The following is a 19,098-nucleotide window of genomic DNA, read 5'->3' on the forward strand; positions in this document are numbered from 1 at the left end:
TGGCGTCAAGTTCAGACAAGCACCCCTCGTGTATGTATACCACGCGCAATCCACCTTCCGTGGGCGAGGATTGAAGCAAGAGCGAATGACAACCGTTTCATGTTGTTGGGTTGGTTGAGGGGGGGGGGGGGGGAACGCGAGGATGCTGCGCGCGAAAGAGGGGAAGACGGATGACCCGCCGCTTGTCCGGGGGAAGGGGAGGGAGGATTCCCCCACCCCCACCCCCTCCTAACCAACCTTCCGCGCACGCTCCGAGGCGACGCGCGCGCGCCTCGCGGAAGGGAGGGGCACACGTCAGTAGAAGCGCGCCCGGCATGCTGGACTGCCGCGTGCGCATGCGCGGCGGCGGCGGCGGCGGCGCGGCGGAGGAGCAGGCGCTCGACTGCCGCCTGGGGGCCACGGCCGGCGACCCCGCCGCCGAGCTGCGGCTGCTGGAGGCGGCGCACTACGGGGGCGTCGAGCCCGTGTCGCGCACCACGCAGTACAAGAAGGTAAACAGTAGCACGCGGGTCGGGCGCGTTTGTTTACATCTCGCGCGCCGTGGCGACCTTCCAACTCGATCTTAACACGTCGTACATTTTAGCCATGTGAATATTAATGGAACATGCATTTATTACGTTAATATTTGTTTAATTACCTGTTAAACTCATGTTTCTAACTTTAAATAAAATTAGACATTATTCAATTGAAAAATATTAGTTTTAAATTAATAGTTATTTTAGTTATGTAGCTTAATACTATAAAATGCAGTTTCATGTTGAAATAACAAATTAAGATTTCAAATTTCTTTTAAAACTATGCACAAGGTAGACGTTGAAAACATTTATATTGATTATTTAATATAGAGGTACGCCTGCTAATACATCCTCAGTAGTTGCCTGCCAGTCAGTGATACGTTAACGACTACCCGTAATTGCAAGGAGAGTTTTTAAAAGTATTCTTACGACAAAAATCTCTGTATTAATAAAACTGGCGCTAGAACGCCATTATTAGACCTACTGCTGTATCGATATGTTTGACTTGTTTTGTTGGCAGCGAGAGTAATAAATGTGAGACATAATTAAAAGAAAATATTGTGGCGGAATTATACCAGTGTTTGTTTGGAATAATTGCTAGAAACAGAATCAGTCAGAAATAAGAATGGCCAAAGCGTGATTCGAACCCTGGAATGCCTGAATTTCGAGTCTCTGCATTTATCTTGCAAACACTTGACTGCTTTTATTTTTAGTTTAATAATAATTATTAGTTGTTTGATGACAGCTTTTTACATCTTAGATTTATAGTTTTTGTACGACAAAAGATATATAAATTATTTTGCTAGTTGTCTTTTTATCCATTGTATTATTCTGAAGGTGTATCAGTAAACTGATAGTTATTAATATAACCTCCAATTTCATTTATAAATCCATAATCCTTAATAATTAATAATTGCATCATAAACTTAAAATTAAAAATTGTAGATAAGTTCAATTTTAAAACTCTCGAACCTGAGTAGATTTACAAACTATATAACTATATAACCGACGTTTAGGTCAGGCGTTCTGACCATACTTATATTATTCATTTTAGAAATTCTTTTTCAGCAGATTTTATTCAATTCGAGTGCTATTACTGGATTAATTGGTCATTGCAACCGGCAGGCTGACCTGGGGTTATGATGTGAAATATTTGTCGCGACGGGGAATCGAACCGCAAACCCTTCTCTTGTTCCGTACATATGATCGTTCTATCTGCCTCCGAACCGAACACGACCCAATATCATTCTTTCAACATTGGCTGGTTATTATTATTATTATTTTTAGTGAAAGTTGTTTGTGACTAATCGTATTAAAATTGACGCAATTTTCCAAATTCAAGTGACACAGTAACATTCAATCCATCCGTAAGGAAAATAAAATGTGGTAGCAGACAGTGAATAAAAGACATAAACTTATTTGTGTACAAGTGTCTGCAGTTTATTCTGGTATGAGATATTTATGCGAATTTTCTATGTCTCTTCATGTACTGTATTTGTCACATTCATTACACTGCATACATAAAATAAAATGAAAAGTTGGTATGTTCACAAATTTCGACACATAAAACCACCCACACTGGATTGTAAAATTTTTCATAATATAGCTTTCAAAATTTGCATTAGGAAAAACTAAATATTTTCTTTATGCTTCTTTACTGATTATAAATAGGAAATTAATATATAGTCAAAGATCATACATATACATGTTACATATATACAGTCAATATATTCCGTATTAATAAAAAAAAACAGATTCTGTGTCAGTAGGTGGCGTAGCGCGAATACGAGGAGGCATAGAGACGTGAAATTTGGTTTGGTTCCTCTGAGGGATGGGGTTTGTTCCATATGCACCTAGAAGCGATGTTTTTGGAATTCGATTTGATTTTTTTAAAAATTTCTTTCTCTTAAATATTTTCGACCAAATCTTTCTTCATAATCTCCGTGGCAACGGCTATTGAACTTTTGATGACGCTTTCTTTGTCTCCTGGTAACGGCTGTTGCATTGTTGAAGTTTTTTTCACGTTAGGTCTTTCTGTATTAGCTTTGCCACCATATTGACGTAACGTTTAAATAAATGTGAATTGAATTCCCCTTTGGTGTCTTTGGTTATTAATACTCCTCTTATCATAGTTCTGGCGATTATTTTATTTCCATTGGTTGATTTTGAATTATTTTTTTTGTTAGAAGAGCGGCAGTGGCGTACGCACGAGGAGGGGCATCCGTTATGTACAGTGTTATGCCTTTAGTCTGCCGTAGCGAAGACCGGGTACAGCAACTAGTATATCAACTTTGTCTAGACCGATTCTTGTCTTTTGCGCTTGAGGCGAAAATTGGCTCGCGATTTGCCATCAACACTGTCAGGTTTGTTGTAAACAAAGCCGTGTGAGTTTTTTTACTAACAAAATGTCCCACTCCACTAGATACATTTTTTTTGAAAATTATACAACGTAAACTGAAATAACTTGGCATTAAACATAGACAAACAGAACATACTAAAACGTATTATACAAATAAACTATCAAACATTAATTGTACTCAATGCCTACTGCGTAGATACTTGCGTTCGCGTTTTATGTCCATATTATGTCAATGTAGGCTTATACACACACACACACCTAAATATGCAGAGAAATAAACGCAGATATGTAGTCATACTATAGCTGAAACAGTTTATGTTTACGTTGTAAATGGAGCTAATAAACATTTGGTGAAAAATAATTCTACACCGAAGATAAGTGAAAGCCCGCTAATAACACCATTGATCCAATTTCACACGTCTTCGTCTACCAATCCTGCTTCAGAGTGAATCAGACTGTTGATATCAACTAACTGATATTCAGAAGGTGAAAATTAGTAAGTTTGCTAATGTCAACGATCGTAAACATTAAATATAATTTAGTATATAAATTTTTTATAATAAATATTTTTAGTCCGGTGCAAAATTAATAAGAATAGTTTATTACAGCTACATGATTATATATTTTTTGTTCCGTCATGAACCGACACTCATATGTAGATACTAAAAAAGGTTAAGTTAGAAGATATTTAGTTATAATTAGAAAGCTTTTGATTGTCTTTGTATTGTATTTACGGATACACACACATACGCATATATACACACATATATACACACATCCGAAGTTGCACGAACGCTGATTATTTGGACAACTAACTCGGGGTTAATGAATCTTAGGTTGTGTTTTTTTGGAAACAATTGCGCAACGGAGACGTGCATAAAGTTACAAGCTGTATCGCAGACCTGCTTTGCTGAATCCGGAACTGCCACGGGACGGACGAACTGCATCATTACGCTTTGAGACGAACAAAAACTGGTTCCTTCGAGCGATTGGATGGTCTCTTGCAACGCCGTTTTTTTCTTCCTTCCCCGTATGCGGCACTTTCAATTGCCCGTCTCACTTTCCCCAGCACGTGCACTTTGTTGCAACGATAGCTACTCAAGGGCAGGCAGGTTGTACACTGTAACTACACGTCATCTTGCGTCGCCCCAGACGAAAATTAAAAAAAAAAGTTGAACCGACGCGAATAGTGCTTAATCAGCTATAAAACGTGTCCCTAACGACTACGTTATTTCTGCACCCTGGAATTACGGAGGCGTATGAACCCAAGCGGAGCACCTGCGGCGAAAAAAGAGGATGTGTTTCGGGCTGCCTAATTGCCTCGACGGGGGATCAAGAAAAGTTAAAATACCATAATTAGACATGAAGCAAAGTTCAGCTGGCTCGGTGGTTTCCGTGGTTACGGGCAGCAACAAAAGCCCAGCACAACCAGTCATAAAGCTCGGTTCTTATGTCTATTGTAAAATTTTTAAATTTTGTTCAGGGCACGCGATTATAATTTTCTTTTTGTGTGACCTGAAAAGTCTGCGTATTGTTTTCTTGACGCACCAAGACAAAAAAAAAATTAGCCGGTGAAACGCAGGTTTTTTTTTTGCACGACTTGAATGATTAAGAGCCTAAGGAAATCCAGCATTTACGTTTAACGGAATTGCAGATAAATAACATCTGGGCTTATGTGAGAGTCGACAAATAATTTATGGAAAGAACCATAACGGTTAAGGGTGGAAAAAACAATAGTCGAAGAAAAAAATAAAATCATAACTCCCTTGGAGGGCACATCATAAAATTCGGTCGGATTGTTAATAAATGTTATAATTTGTATTTAAAATACTTGTCTGAAACATTTTTTGATTAGATGAACCATTATTGCAAGGGGTTTAAAAATGATGGGTAGAATTAAAAAAAAAAATCATAACTCCTTTAGTAGGCACACTATCAAATCCGTTCAAATTGTTTGTAAACCTTATAAATAAAATAAAAAACTTTTGTATGAAATGATTTTTGTAACAACCAACAATTTCTGCAAGGGGTGGATAAAATGTATTTAAATACAAAAATAAATAATAATTGCCTTAGCAGGCATACCGGCAAATTCATTCACATTGTTTGTAAATCTTATAATTTTTAACAATAACTTTTTTCTGTAATATTTTTTTTCATGCAAACCATTAGTGCTAGGGTTTAAAAAAACCTGGGATTGAAAAAAAAACTTCTTTATCATTTACTCTCGAATTAATGTTTATTTATGTTTTAACTTTTTAAATATTGTTAACAATTTTTGTCTAAATTAGTTTTTATTAACAAAAAATTACGGCAAGCGGTGGAAATAACAAGTGTAAAAAGATAAAGAAGTTGTTCCTTTTTTAAAAATAGATATAATATCAAATCCGTTATAATTTATTGTTAAATTTCTAAAATTTGTCTAAATACTTTGGCTGAAACAATTCTTGTTGAACCGAACTACTACCGTAAAAACAGGTGTTGAAATTTAAAAAAATAATAATTATAACTTCCTTAGTATCAAATTCGTTGGAATTTATTTTTAACTTACTTAATATTATCTTAAACATTTGCAAAAAATAATATTTATACGACCACGAACTGGTACAAGGGATGAAAAATAGTGATTGAAGGTCAAAAATAATTGTACATATACCTTAGTAGGCATAATATGAAATTAGTTAAGACATTTAGTTAAACACATTCAAAATATTTTCGCTGCATGGAATATGAGGAAATGTTGAATCGATCTTTTTTTGAATATAGGCGTACACATAGGAATGTTATGTTCATTAACTTCTTAAAATGTTCCAGGAGTTTATATAAGTTTCCAAAACATTTCCAGAGGAAATAGGTAATTCGAAATCTACCTACGTCTGTAGGCTGTGCTGAAAGCTTTATTTTATATGGATATTATAAAAAATATCTTCGCTTTTTTTAAAATAATTTTTTTAATTTTAAATCCCTGGTGATTTGAGATGGGCAATTATGAGAAAATTTCTCGATCTCCGATTCTAGACTAGTGAAATATTGTACCGAAAAACGTACGACCGGGCGACATACGGGATTCCAGAGAAGAAACATCGACGCCCTGCCGGTTTTCAAGGGAGAAAAATTTCACAGCGGAGGGAACCGAGATTTTGAAATTGTAAAGCGAGTGTTATAAATTTATCGAGTCGTATTCTTCGGCTGCCGTCGGCGGTCGACGCAGGGAGAAATGGCAGTGGAAGGCGAGACCCCCTGGAGAGACTCCGTGCCTGGAGCCTCCTGACAAGACGTGACACGTTCTAACGGCGATAAGGTGCACTTTAAGAGGCCGTTCCACGTGCCGGTCGACCGTGCCGCACACAGAAAAAAAAAATTCTGTACCTTTACAAAAGCTTCCTTAGGTAACCAGTTGCCTAGATATAGTTTGTAATACTTCAAGTAACTAAGGCTATGTTTTTTTTGCATGTGTGAAATACGTTTTTCGAGATAATACCGAGTATTTCTTACGAAAATCAACGCATAATTTTATAATTTAATTGATGTTTCTTTCAAGCATTTTTTTAAAACATGGATAATATAATCTAATATTCAATGATTGGACTTTTTTGTTTTATTATACTTATTAATGCGCGCAGTTAATACTGGAAAGGGAACGGTTTACAAAAAAACTTAAACTATTGGAGTTACCAGGACACCGCGAAGTATAAATTCTTGGGTAAGAATTTGAACCCAGTTGTTTTAATAGAAATGCACAAATTTACAAATATCTGTAATTTTACATCAATATATCTGTTCCACTCACAAGCTGATGGCGGACGCTGTTCTCCACCGAAGACGAGAAATAGATATGCAAAATATCAGTGAAGACAGTATGTTACTCTGGGCGATGCAAGGTGAGCTACTACACCTGCAATTTCAACTGTGTGATGTCACGCTGTCTATCACTTCTACTGTAGGCCCAATTGTCAGAGTGTAAGTTTAAATAGTAATGTAATTGATTTTAGATCACACGTGTTAAAATGGTGAATTATTTTTAAATGCTCACTCCATTCCTTCTACCCCGAAAAATAAACTCCTGTACCCGCCCCTGCAGCGAGCGGTGGAGTCGTGGAGGGTCTTCCAGGCAGATTGTTTCCAGGGTGTCTCCAGGGAATTGGAGGACTGGCCATGAGAAATAAAATTCCTGAAAAAGTTCTGAAAAAAAAAAAAAACAACTAATAATTTTGGAAGTTAAAATAAATTCAAATTTTCAGCAGGATGTTGCTTGCTAACTTGCATTTTGTTCTTTGACGTCGCACCTTAATTTATGGTCGCTCTTTAAATGTAAATAGTTGGAGACTGTCGAGTGGTATCATGATTGAATTATCTCTGAAGCTGTTTTTGGAATTCTAACTAATAACACAATATATTCTTGCTATTAAAATTGTGTAATGTATTTGCTCAAGTTTAATTTGTTTACTAACAGAATAGCCGTGTTACGTCTACAAAATTTAATAGAAAATTTAATTATAGTATTGTGCAAGTCATATAATAAGTTCGTTTGATATTTGTACACACCATGTTTTCTGATTTGACAGTGTAGTAGAAGAAGAGTTTTTATTATATTATTATAAATAATCATTAATTAAACATTGTCTTAATAATGTAATGAATAAAGAGTTTTTCACAGTTTAAAAAATGTTTTTATTTATTTTTACAACTGTTCTGTAATTAATAAATGTGAATTACTTTCTATTCGTTCTCAATAGGGACATAGTATTGTTATTATCAAGAAATTTTGTAACTACGCCTTCCCCACCGCCTTTTTGTATATGTTGGAAAAACATCTGGGTAGGCTGTATTTTGGACTTCAGTCGCCAGGTGTTTGTTTCATGGATTTCCATCGCGCTGAACAAGAATGTTGCGTACGAAATAAATAAAATAATTTAACAAAATTGATTTTGTTTTATATTTTACGACGTGATATTACGTTGAAGAAAATTAGCATCGAATTCATGAGAAAACTGAAGCTTAGTTTACAACGCTGCAGACATATTTTCTTCCGTTCTAAGTAATTTATGGAAAGGTAATAATAATGCTTCCAAGCCGACGTGAAACCCAACTCGAGATTTAAGACATTCATTATCCTGTCGGAAATTCATGTAAATAAAATTGAGTAATCTTTTCGACAGGAAAGCGCGCGTTTTCTGGCATTTTTTTTAGGCGTGCTTTAAATTACTGTGTGATAAATAATAACCTATTTGTTGTCATGGTAACGTAAGGAGAAGCATGGCAATGCTTGGTTGCGTTATTTTCTTTATTTTAATGTGTTGTTTCTGCGGTTGGCAAAGGGCGATCACTTGAGTGGTATGTTGGTGATGGGAAAAATAGATTTTAAAAACGAATGTATCGATTCTCGAAAAAAAAGGGGGGGGGGGATATTCACTCCCTCTCCTTATAAAACGAATGTTTCTATTAGGAGTTGTTTAACTATTGGGTAGGGCCCAAATTTCTCTTTCCAAACATATTTTTCACATGACACAAGTTTACAGCAGACAGGGAAAATCTCGAACAAAGAGAAAACGCGGATTTGTAAAAAGTATTTTAAAAACTTCGAAACTACAGGGAAATTGACATTATCAAAAAACAAAAAAAAAGTTTTTGTACCTTCCGTTTCTCTACAGTATCTTAAGCCTTAAAAAGTAATGTATGTGTTTGTCATAAATTCGTGTGATGATTATTTATGCATTTGTGAGTTTCACTAACATTGTTAAAACGTAAGGGATACAAACAGCTGTGGATTAATTTAAAGCACTGTCAAATATTTTTAGGAGCCTATTTTGCCTGATCACAATTAATACTCTATTGTTTCAACTTTTGATCTAACAAAGATAATTTTGTTCAGAATGCAGTTTTCTTACTTAGTGATGATGGAAATGATAGCTTTGCAAACTATAGGTTTATTGTGTACGAAAACATGTTATGGTAAATTTGCCATGTTTGTTGAAATGTATTTTGATAATATTTATATTGACTTATATCTATTATATTTCAATACACCAATAAAATAGGGAAGGAAGGTAATTCTAGGTACCCTGATAACATTCACCATTATGAATTAACGCTTAGAGAATGAGAGAATAAAGTGGTTTCGGATAGCCAATGTATCGGAGTGAAGAGAAATAAAAATATACTTACGTGTGCATTACATACATCATATAATTAAAAAATAAAGTGTTTCGTAAGATTTCCCTCCAGCGAATCGATTTGATAATATATTATTTAAGTCTTAATATTTCCCCACCACCGCTACTGCGATGCGGGCACACCCTACCAAACTTTTCTCATCTGGACCTTTTACCCTTATCCAGTAGCAACCTTGCTTGCTTTAATGCATGTTAATTGATCCCCATGACCCGGCCCAGGGTTTCCCCTGTGTCTATGTAGGTTTTGCCTGGGCCAGAGTAGCTAGCTCTGGCCAGGGCGACCGAAGGGGCATCAGTTGTGGCCTCCGTCGCTGCCATGACTGGTCAGAAACCCGAGCAAACACAAGACGCACGCGACCTCTCTCGCATGGTTACATTCCAGTACGTTAGGGTGTGCAGTCACGCCAACAATTACGAATCAGTGCTTCTCAGTTACGCTTTTACGAATGGTACTTCAGAAATCTCGATTTAGATTAGTTTTCGCAAATATTTTTAATTTTTGAACGTGCGCGGTTGTAGTTCCAACTAATTCTCTTCAGAATTGGTCGGCCATTTTCTTCGCGCTCGTTTCTCTTCGTTTTGTGACTTTGAGAAGGAGAGTTGATATGTTAGCAGTGCCTTGCAATTTTGAGACGCGTATTGTGAGTGCTGATTGCTTCTAGATGCGCGATAACCAGTAATTTTTCTGCTTATTTTAATAAAATGAGCATATTTTAGTGTTTAACAATGAATTGCGCAGTTTTTATGTAGCACGGAAAAGAAAGTTTCGACGGTATTTAAGGATAGTGTTTTACTGGCCACCTGCCAGGTCAGCAAAGTAAATTGCCTCCATCTACCCCTATCACTTCACAGTTCATCCTCCTTCAATATGTTATTGTCTTCGCTTTTCTCCTGCACTCCTTTAACTATCTTGCTGTGTCAACCGCGTCCTTGGACTTCCTTCAACTTCAGCTACTTATTAATATTACCATTCTTGAAAGTTGGCATCTCTGGGTGTGTTGGCTTCGGGTTGAGACACTTAAAGGTCCTCGCCTAATCTGGACCCTTTCCGCACACTTTTAGATTACCTTAGGGTAGCATGAAAAAAACATGAGAGCGAGTCTTTCAGTTCTTGCCAGTGATGTGTAACATCTAACCTCGGTAACGAGCAAATTAATGTGTTCTCATGTTGCAAATATAGGTACTTATAATACGAAACTCGGACACTAAATTTAAACGTAAAATTCTTTACAATAATGCTGAGCGTGATAAATATACGCAAATTTTTTCAACTACATTTATGAACGCGAATCACACGTAGTTTCCTCACCCGCCGCTAGATTTCGCTGCCGGAGCAGCTACGAAGACTATAGAATCATTCCACTTGCAGATAGAAAATTTAAACTATACAATAAACGGCGCCGATAAAAGCGAAACAAAAAATGGGTTAAAGTACTGCTCATTTTGTTAAAAATTCATTACACAGGTAATATTATAAAGTTGCCCTTTGGCTTTGTGAAATTTGGTTCACGCCATCCGCCACAGATGGCAACACCGCGGTTGTTACACATTTCCGTCAACTCACGAAATGACTCCCGCCGAATGCCGTACACCGAGAGAGCTGAGACGTTCGCGCATCGCGAATGGACGCGGGCTGTGATTGGTTGCAGGTGACGAAACCCCTGTTGGAGAGGAAGCGGCGCGCGAGGATCAACAGGTGCCTGGATGAGCTGAAGGACCTTATGCTGGGCGCCTTGGAGGTACGCAACCCCGACGCACAGCTATGTGGTGACGTTTCCTGCGGTTGCCTAACCCGCGGGCATCCGGACTGACAATTGAATCCATTTTCGCTTTCCTCTTTGCTCCGCCCAATTCAGATTCAAGAGGGCAGTGTCATAAATTATTTTGTTTCTTATATTTCGTGTTATTGCACATGATTTTAAATAAATTCATTATTTAACCATATTAATTGTTAACAAATGTGGATGTATTACGAATTTATAAACATATCACTATTAACAATAATATGGGTGTTTTCACGAGTATTTCTGTCATTATTTTGCAGTATGCGAAAAGTAACGTACATAAATTTTCTTAAATTTAAATAAAATAGTTTTATACTAATAATTATTTTATATAGGTCAATAAATATAATTGTAAGTTTATAAAGTACAGTTTTGACTCTTTAAGAAGTACCTATCTAGTACAAAATTATTACTAAAATCTAACAAATTATAGTATTAAGTCTTAAAATTGGTCTAAACAATTTATATCTTGGAATGGAACAAAAAATTACAAGAAATTTTTCTTTCAATTTAGTTTATTTCGCTCTATTGATGAATGAAACGAAATTAAGCGGAATTTATTTTATCAGTTATAAAATTCTAACTTTAGACATGTACATTAGGTTCACACCTCAAATTTGCATCAATACTCCCCCAGGCAGGTAATCCCGTTAGGGCATAGTCCTGGTTAGGAGAAAGATGGGTCTTTTACATGCCAGACACTGTTACCAGAGCCTAACATGGGTTCCTAGAACCGGGAAATAGATTCGCCGTTTCCAATCGCGGCATGTTACTGGAGAGCGCCCGGCTAGGTCGAGAGGTTGAGGAGACCCATCCCAACTTCGGCCCCACCGAAACACCCCCAGCTCCGCCGTCCACCCCCAGACCTCCAACAGAGCCAGCCCCCTCTGAGGGATCTGAGTAGCAACGACACGGAACCATACCTCTCACATCCCTGGGACCCCTCGGTCACCCAGTTACTCGTGATCCAGCTGAGGCCTATCCAACCTCTACTAGCTCAGCAGGCTAGTACCCGAGCTTAAGTAGCTCAACACTTCCACTCGTCAACAGGGCGGGGACCCTTCGGAGTGTTCTCCAAGCATAGGAGGACCACTACCACCACGTTTCCTACTCCAATCCTGATCCTGAGCCATTAGAGGAAATCTCAGCAGGGAACTATCACAGTAAAGGATCAGTCCCATGGCACCCTTCATCTTCAGGTATAGTGCTTTCCCAATCAGCCTCATAGCGGGAGAGCACCCCCTAATCCGGACTTGGATGTCCTTGGGTACTTCAATATCAGCATATCCCCCGCCCGAAGGTTACAGCTTTTCCAGAGCCCGGGTAGGTATGGTAACACCAAACCAAGGATTTCTAACTTTAGACAGCTCGTATTCGGTGGGGGCTGTAAGATGGGAGTCCCGTCGTCACGTCACGCCCGACTCGCTCAGTAGCCAATGAAACACAAGGTCGCCGTGACGTCAGCACGACGAATTGCGCGCCCCGGCGGCCCGCGAGAAGTAGATTGTTTTTCCAATTTCACCGTGTCGTGCGGCACGACGGAAAGCAAAGCGTAAAAAAAATATTTACTTGGTAAATCTTTTGCTGATAAAAGAAATTTCGTTTTACGTGTGGATACTCTTTCACATTTTTAGTGTGCCTTCAACTTTTGTTACAAACGGTTATCGTAGTGTTTATGGTCAATTGTATTGGTTTAGATGTAAGAATATACCAGTTCAGAGAAGAGCTTTTAATTAATAAAGTTCAGGCTAATGGTATTCCTTATGGCATTGGTGTGAAGAACTGCATAAATAGCAACAAAAATGGGCCGAGATAGCATTTTTATTTTGGAAAATTTAATCTCACGTCCTACCAGAGACGTCTAAATGTTATGTTTTCATGCACTAAACTTTCAACATGAAATATAAAAGCTAACTATAGGGCCTACAATTTTTTTAGTGCATCCTATACCCGCATTTTATCTACGCATTTGGCATGGGAATATTTTTTCGACAGCCATATTAGACATCGTCGTGTTAATGTTGTCGTGTTATTGTGATCCTACGCTATTAAATCTGTCATGCTGGAACGATGTACGACGTGTAATCGGGTTTTGTCGTGTCGTGTCCGCCATCTCTTCGTGACTCCAGCTTAAGGAAAATAAAGCTGGAGTCACAATGCTGCGATCAACACGCACGACAAAACCAGATTACACGTCGCACATCATTCCGGCACGACAGAGTTAATAGCGTAGGATCATGGGTTACAATACCACGACCAGCTAATTATGGCTGTCAGCAAGTCTTTCCAACTCAAATAATTTCATAATATGCAGTATAGAATATAATGCACTAAAAACAAAGTATGCCCTGAAGAAAGCTTTTACTTTCTGTTTATAGTTGAAGTGCATAACAATATAACATTTAGTCGTTTCTGGAACTAAGTGAGATTCAGTATATTTTAGATACAAGTTAGCAAGATATAGACAAGTCAATAAGGGAAAGAAAAGAAATTCCGCTGTTAGATATGTGAAGAATTAAAAAAAAAAGAAACTTAAACAGTTGAAGTCACACTACAAATGTGAATGTGTAAACAAACGTAAAGCGGAATTTTCGTTCACAGCGAAAAAGTAGATGTAATTAATATATTTTTGAAATTAATTTAAAATGGGATGTATTAAAAAATAACCAACCCAAAATCTGCGGTCCAACTACAATCAAATGCATTAGAAACACAGGCTTGCTTCAAGTTTTGTATGCGACAAGGCTGTCGTTGCTGTACGCGTCCAATAGGCGGCGGAAGACGTGAGCAGTATTAATATTGAATTTGTTAAAATAAAATTATTGGCAATTTCTTTTGTTATCGTGATTAATATGAATTATAAAGAGGACCCAGCGGTGTTAATTTGTTTTCTATTGTTCTACAATTTTAAGTTGAGGTAGGGGCATGAACTGATCGCGAAATAATCTGATGGCTGATTAGACTGCAAGGGGAAAAAAATGGGTCGGTTATATTTTGCACTACAGCAACCAGGGGTTTGGTTTCATGAATATACATCACGGTTATCGGGAATGTTGTGTATGAAATAAATAAAATAATCTAACAAAATTGATGTTTAATTTTTTTTAAGTGAATTCGAAGAACGTCTTACTTGACGTGTCGGGCCGCCACGCCAGAAAAATTGCGACTCCAAAAATTGCGACACCAAACCGTGACAAACTCGGCCCATCGTTCACAACCATTTGCTCCACTGACTCCACATCAACATCAGAATCTTCAGAGAGCATTACCACGTCCATTACCAGACAATTTTATGCATTCCCCGTCGCTTCTCGCGAGGTAGACGGCTGAGGCTCACAATTACGCGCCTCGTTCGGGGGCCCGTTTTGCCCCACTGGCTCATTTCTCTCGGCTAATTTTTTTGCCTCATTCTATACCTTCGACACTTCTCTGCATTTTTAATTGCTTCAGCTCGGGCGATTTCTCTTGTATTCTTTCTTTTTTCCAACATAACACGATTTCGCTTAGGGATTATGCGACCAATGGCACCAAAACCAAAGTTAGTACCTTAATAATTATTCCACTCAAATAGAAACCACTCAGTGCTAACTCACGTGAAACTTAAAAGTTTAAATCACGCAAATCGATGTACTACTTTTGGAGTCACAGCTCTCACTGCCTTCAGCTCGATGCTCCTCACCAATACTCATTACGTAATCGCTGTATATGTTAACTGGGTGAGTCATAAGTAACGACCACGAGCAAAGTCTGCTCTACTAAGATATGTTTACTTCAACTATGTAGCTTTCGTAGTTTCCGAGTTTCTGGCGGCGTCGAATCCTCAGCTGAAGTGACACCCAGCCCGAGATTGAAGACATTCATATTCCTGGAGTTAGAAATTGTCAGGAGATGTAATGCTGTGACGTAGTTGAAGTCACATTTTTACCTCGCCGTCACCATATTGTCAAGCCCAAAAAATTGCTGAATGTGTGCTTGACATCGTCTGAAGATGGTTAGTAATGATTAATTAGAATCTCCCTTCGTTAAACAGTTACTTACTTCAAGTACAATAATTTAAAACTGTTTCCACAACGCAAACACATTTCAGCCAATTTTTTGGGCGTCTATCCAACATGGCGCAGGTCATGAGCTGGACAAAGAAAGAAATACTCCACCCGGTTACCATGTAGTCACGCGGACGTGGCCACCCAATGGAAAAAAGAAACTATATTTTCTCTTAGCATACTTTTTTGTGACATAAAATTGTTGTGGGAATAAAATTCAGTGACTAATTTTTCGATTGAGTTTTTTTTTTAAATATTTGTTGCAGATAATGAAATACATTCCGTAACATCTTAGTAATAAATATTGTTTTCGCTCCACGCCTCTAGGTTGTTTTTTGTACGCTCAATGTGCTGATAGTAAAGAGCTGTATTAGTTTCTAGTGTATTTTACCTGATTCAAAACGTTAAAGCAATTTTTTTTACTGGTATGAATAAAAACCGTTCCCTCAAAAAAAATCTTCTTGGGTGATCCCTCTCGCGCGATATTCAAGTCACCCCGAGGGGCTTCGGTGTCACACGATGGTCAAGGAAACTGCGGATAAACTTCCCATATCGGTAATGGTCTCAAATTTCCATATGAAGCAGGTCATTGGATGCTCGGCTATCGCCTTTCTTCGTGGAAGGGGTGGAAAAAACACAAGGCCACACGTATTATAGGGCTTCTCCCGGGTACACCCGCACCCCGCCGTGTGTGCCGAGCGCATTCCGGGGAAAACTCGGCGACGCAGATTCTCACGAGTATCCGCACGCAATCAGCTTGGGTTTCACCACACCCGTGATCGATGGCGTGGGCTTGGCGACGTAATTATTAATTATGGCGATGATAAGTGCTCCGCTCACCTGGACACACTTACCATTGAACATAATATATTCAATGCACATACGAAGTGCAGATCTTTAGAAGAAAAAAACATGCGTTTCGGTAATTGCTCAAGATATCCCAGTGGTTTCTGTTTACGTAAAGCATTTGAGACTTCACTAAGGGCGAACGAGTGGTTCTATTTCCGTATTTCGTTTATATTCTTAGCAGTGTGAAAATGGCTAAAAAAAATACGTGTTTTCATTATCATTTTTAGGCACCAAACATCCCATACATATTATTGAAAGCACTCACTGGACTTGCATTGCACTTTTATCTTCATTTCTCCGCCATATTACGTTATTGTAAAAAAAGTCAAACATCTTAAGTTGCCATATGGACGACGAGAAGACTGCGCTCGGATTCAGAATCGTGCGTGAAGAGGCGATAACGCGCTAGAAGCACCAGCGAGCGTCGCACTTGTCAATCCAATTCTCTAACTCAAATACACCCCTCGCTGGACGGAACCCATAAATGTCAGTGTTTACGAACCAAGTTTGACAAACTATTATGTCAAATGTAGATTCTTAAAAAAAAAACTCATAGGTATGAAATTTTCATTGAATCATACCAAACGGAAACAAAAAGGTAATAGGATTGGTGGTGGTTTGTGTGTGTGTGTGTGGGGGGGGGGATGTTCACGGCTTACACATACGCGGACTACCCCACACACTCAGGCAGAAAATGCGATATCTTAAGTTTTCTTTCTTTCGGAACAGTCTAAAAAACCACGCCAGCTGTTTAATGTTGACCCATGAACGCCAGTGAATTGATAAAATAAATAATTGGGAATATAGCTTTAGACATTTCTTCTGGCGAGCTGTTTAATAGTAAATCAGCGGACGTGACTGAGGCTTAGTGCTTAAGACTAGTGTAATTTACAGAAAACCCATTTGTAATACACGTATAAATCAGCAAAACTCAGTTACTGAAGTAAATTTAAATAATTTTACATGAGCAGTTTTGAATTATTTGCTAACTCATATCACACATAATAAGTCTATATCCACTGGTGGTCTATGGCTAGGATCAGTCTATATCCACTGGTAGTCTATGGCTAGGATCAGTCTATATCCATCGGTAGTCTATGGCTGTCTTCGGGAACAGGAACGGGAAAGCGCCTCTCGTCACCGGTGCATGGTTTGCTTTGAGCCACTGGCACGCGGCGGGAAGGAAAAAAAGGCTCTTCGAGACGGGGCGAGTGAGAACTGTATCGGCTGCTCTTCGGGAAGAAGGGTTACCAAAGAGAAATAGAGACAAAAAACGAGAGTCAACGTCACGTCTGGTGTCGGTAGGCTGGAGACGCGGGGCTGCCAACCCTCCGGGACTAATCAGCAGTGTTACCACAGCAAATCACAACTCGCCTGTGTGCTGTTCCGGCCCGCTGCCCGCGGGAGGGAGGGCGTTGTACGTGCTGTTTTTACCTCGACAGCGCGTGCTCCTCCACGGCCCGCCGAGCTCGGGGCCCAGCTTCTGCTGCTGCGAGGACGTCACTGCCACAGGATAGACTCCACAGTCCCCTGCACGCTCGGGCAAATGCCACCTGCTCATTGGCCTACCCGGGCACACATACGGTGCGCAGAGCCTCAGGAAAAACAACGCGATTTCAAAACTACTCAAGATATCCGAGTGGGGCCTATTTACGAATAGCATTTAAGAGTTCGCTGAGGGCCGAAAAGTACTTTTGATTTCGGATAAAGTTTTTAAAATGTATTTTTAGAAGAGTTAAAATGGCTAAAACGCATGTTTTCAGAGTAATATTTAGGCGTAAAACAACCAGTACAGATTCTTGAAAGCACTTAAGGGACTTACACTACACCTTTATCTTCATTTATCGGCCATATAATTTTACGGTCACCGCTCAAATTTCACAGTTATCCTGTGACGACGAGAAGACTGCGCGTCAGTTAAGAGCCTTGCGCTTAGAGGCTACACCGCGCTGGAAGCACCAGCGAGCGTCGCGCTTATCATCCCGCCTCACTAACGCACACACACCCCTTAACTCGTGGGACCCGTCAACTGGGATACTTGTGATTCGATGCTTCTTTGGTTGAAGTCCTTCAGACAAACTGTGAGCTAATCACAGAAGCAATATAAAGGTACTTTTTTGTTTTTGGATTCTAGCATATCGTGAAATGAAACCGCGAATTTTTCCGGTCTCTAGAATTTTAATATAAAATTTGTTACTAATCCTCACATTTAAAAAAATAATAAATTGAATCTTTTTTATTGTATGCCGTCGTGGACCATCCACCGCCATTCCAGTACAGAGGTCAAATTACGTAATTTTGCAACCCCCCACATACACACACACATTGGTGTTGATCTGGCTGCACGGGACATTTGAAAGACCCGCGCGCGGTGAAGCTGGCCAATCGGCGGACTCGCTCCCGCCTCCGGCAGGGGAAGAAGAAGCAGACCTGGAGGACCTCGCGGTAGCTGAATGGCCGCTGATGGGATGTAGATTCTCCCGTGGGAACGCGCCCCCGGGGTGGGCCGCGCAGCATCCTCGCGTGAGGAGAATGAGGAAGACTGACGAGGGGGGGGGGGGGGACTGGCGTAATTTGCCGGCCGGTCGAGCGTGTCCGGGGGTTTTAGGTCTCTCCCGCGCGGATGAGAAGGTAACAGGTGCTGGGGAGGAGGTGGCGCGGCGTCTGTCGGCGCCACTCCTCTCTCTCTCTCTCTCTCTCTCTCTCTCTGGCGTCGTGGGACGGTCGTGACCAGGACGCGGCTGACCAGGCACCCGGTGGGTAAACAACTTATCGTCGTTTCCCGCGGAAAACAGTCACGTGGACCCGTCTTCCCCCATCCCTCTTCCAAACTTCAGCCTCCTGCCTCTCTCTCCGCCGTGTTTTTTTTATCGTATTTGGTACTATACACTGTGCTTTTTTGTAAATATAACATACATATTCGCGTAAAATTAAAAATATTTTACATTTTGTAAATTTACTTGAAAACAACTGTATCACTACAAAATAGTGTTCGCAGTAATACTGGGTTCACATTCTTATCCAGGCATTTATTCTTGGTGGTTTCCAAGTATCTCCAATAGTTAAAGTTATTTGTAAACTGTTCCCTGAATAGTTTTCCAGTATTAACTGCGAACATTAATTACTAAGCATGATACAGCAAAATATAAAGTCCAATGATTGAATATTCAGTTATATTTTCCATGGTTTGACAAATATTTTGCTTGAATGAAACATCAATGAAAATGTAAAAATTATGCGCCAAATTTTAGTAAGAAATAATCATTCAGTATTATCTCGAAACACGTATTTCTTAAAGGTACGCTAAAATAACCATAGGCATGTGTTGTACAAAGTTACATTATCTTTATTTTAGTATTACAAACTATTTGTTGG

The 19,098-nt window shown here is 39.3% G+C and overlaps 1 protein-coding gene across 1 annotated transcript in view; it reads left to right on the forward strand.

Moving 5' to 3' along the window:
- Positions 1-314: 314 nt before the first annotated feature.
- Positions 315-19,098, forward strand: part of LOC134542906 (transcription factor HES-2-like) — a 40,158-nt gene continuing 21,374 nt past the window's right edge. Inside the window, exons 1-2 of the mRNA XM_063387492.1 lie at positions 315-491; positions 10,697-10,786. Of these exons, the coding sequence (XP_063243562.1) occupies positions 315-491; positions 10,697-10,786 (267 nt within the window). The remainder of the gene's footprint in view (positions 492-10,696; positions 10,787-19,098) is intronic.

The sequence above is a fragment of the Bacillus rossius genome (genome assembly GCF_032445375.1).
Source record: "Bacillus rossius redtenbacheri isolate Brsri chromosome 9 unlocalized genomic scaffold, Brsri_v3 Brsri_v3_scf9_2, whole genome shotgun sequence".
NCBI lineage: Eukaryota > Metazoa > Arthropoda > Insecta > Phasmatodea > Bacillidae > Bacillus > Bacillus rossius.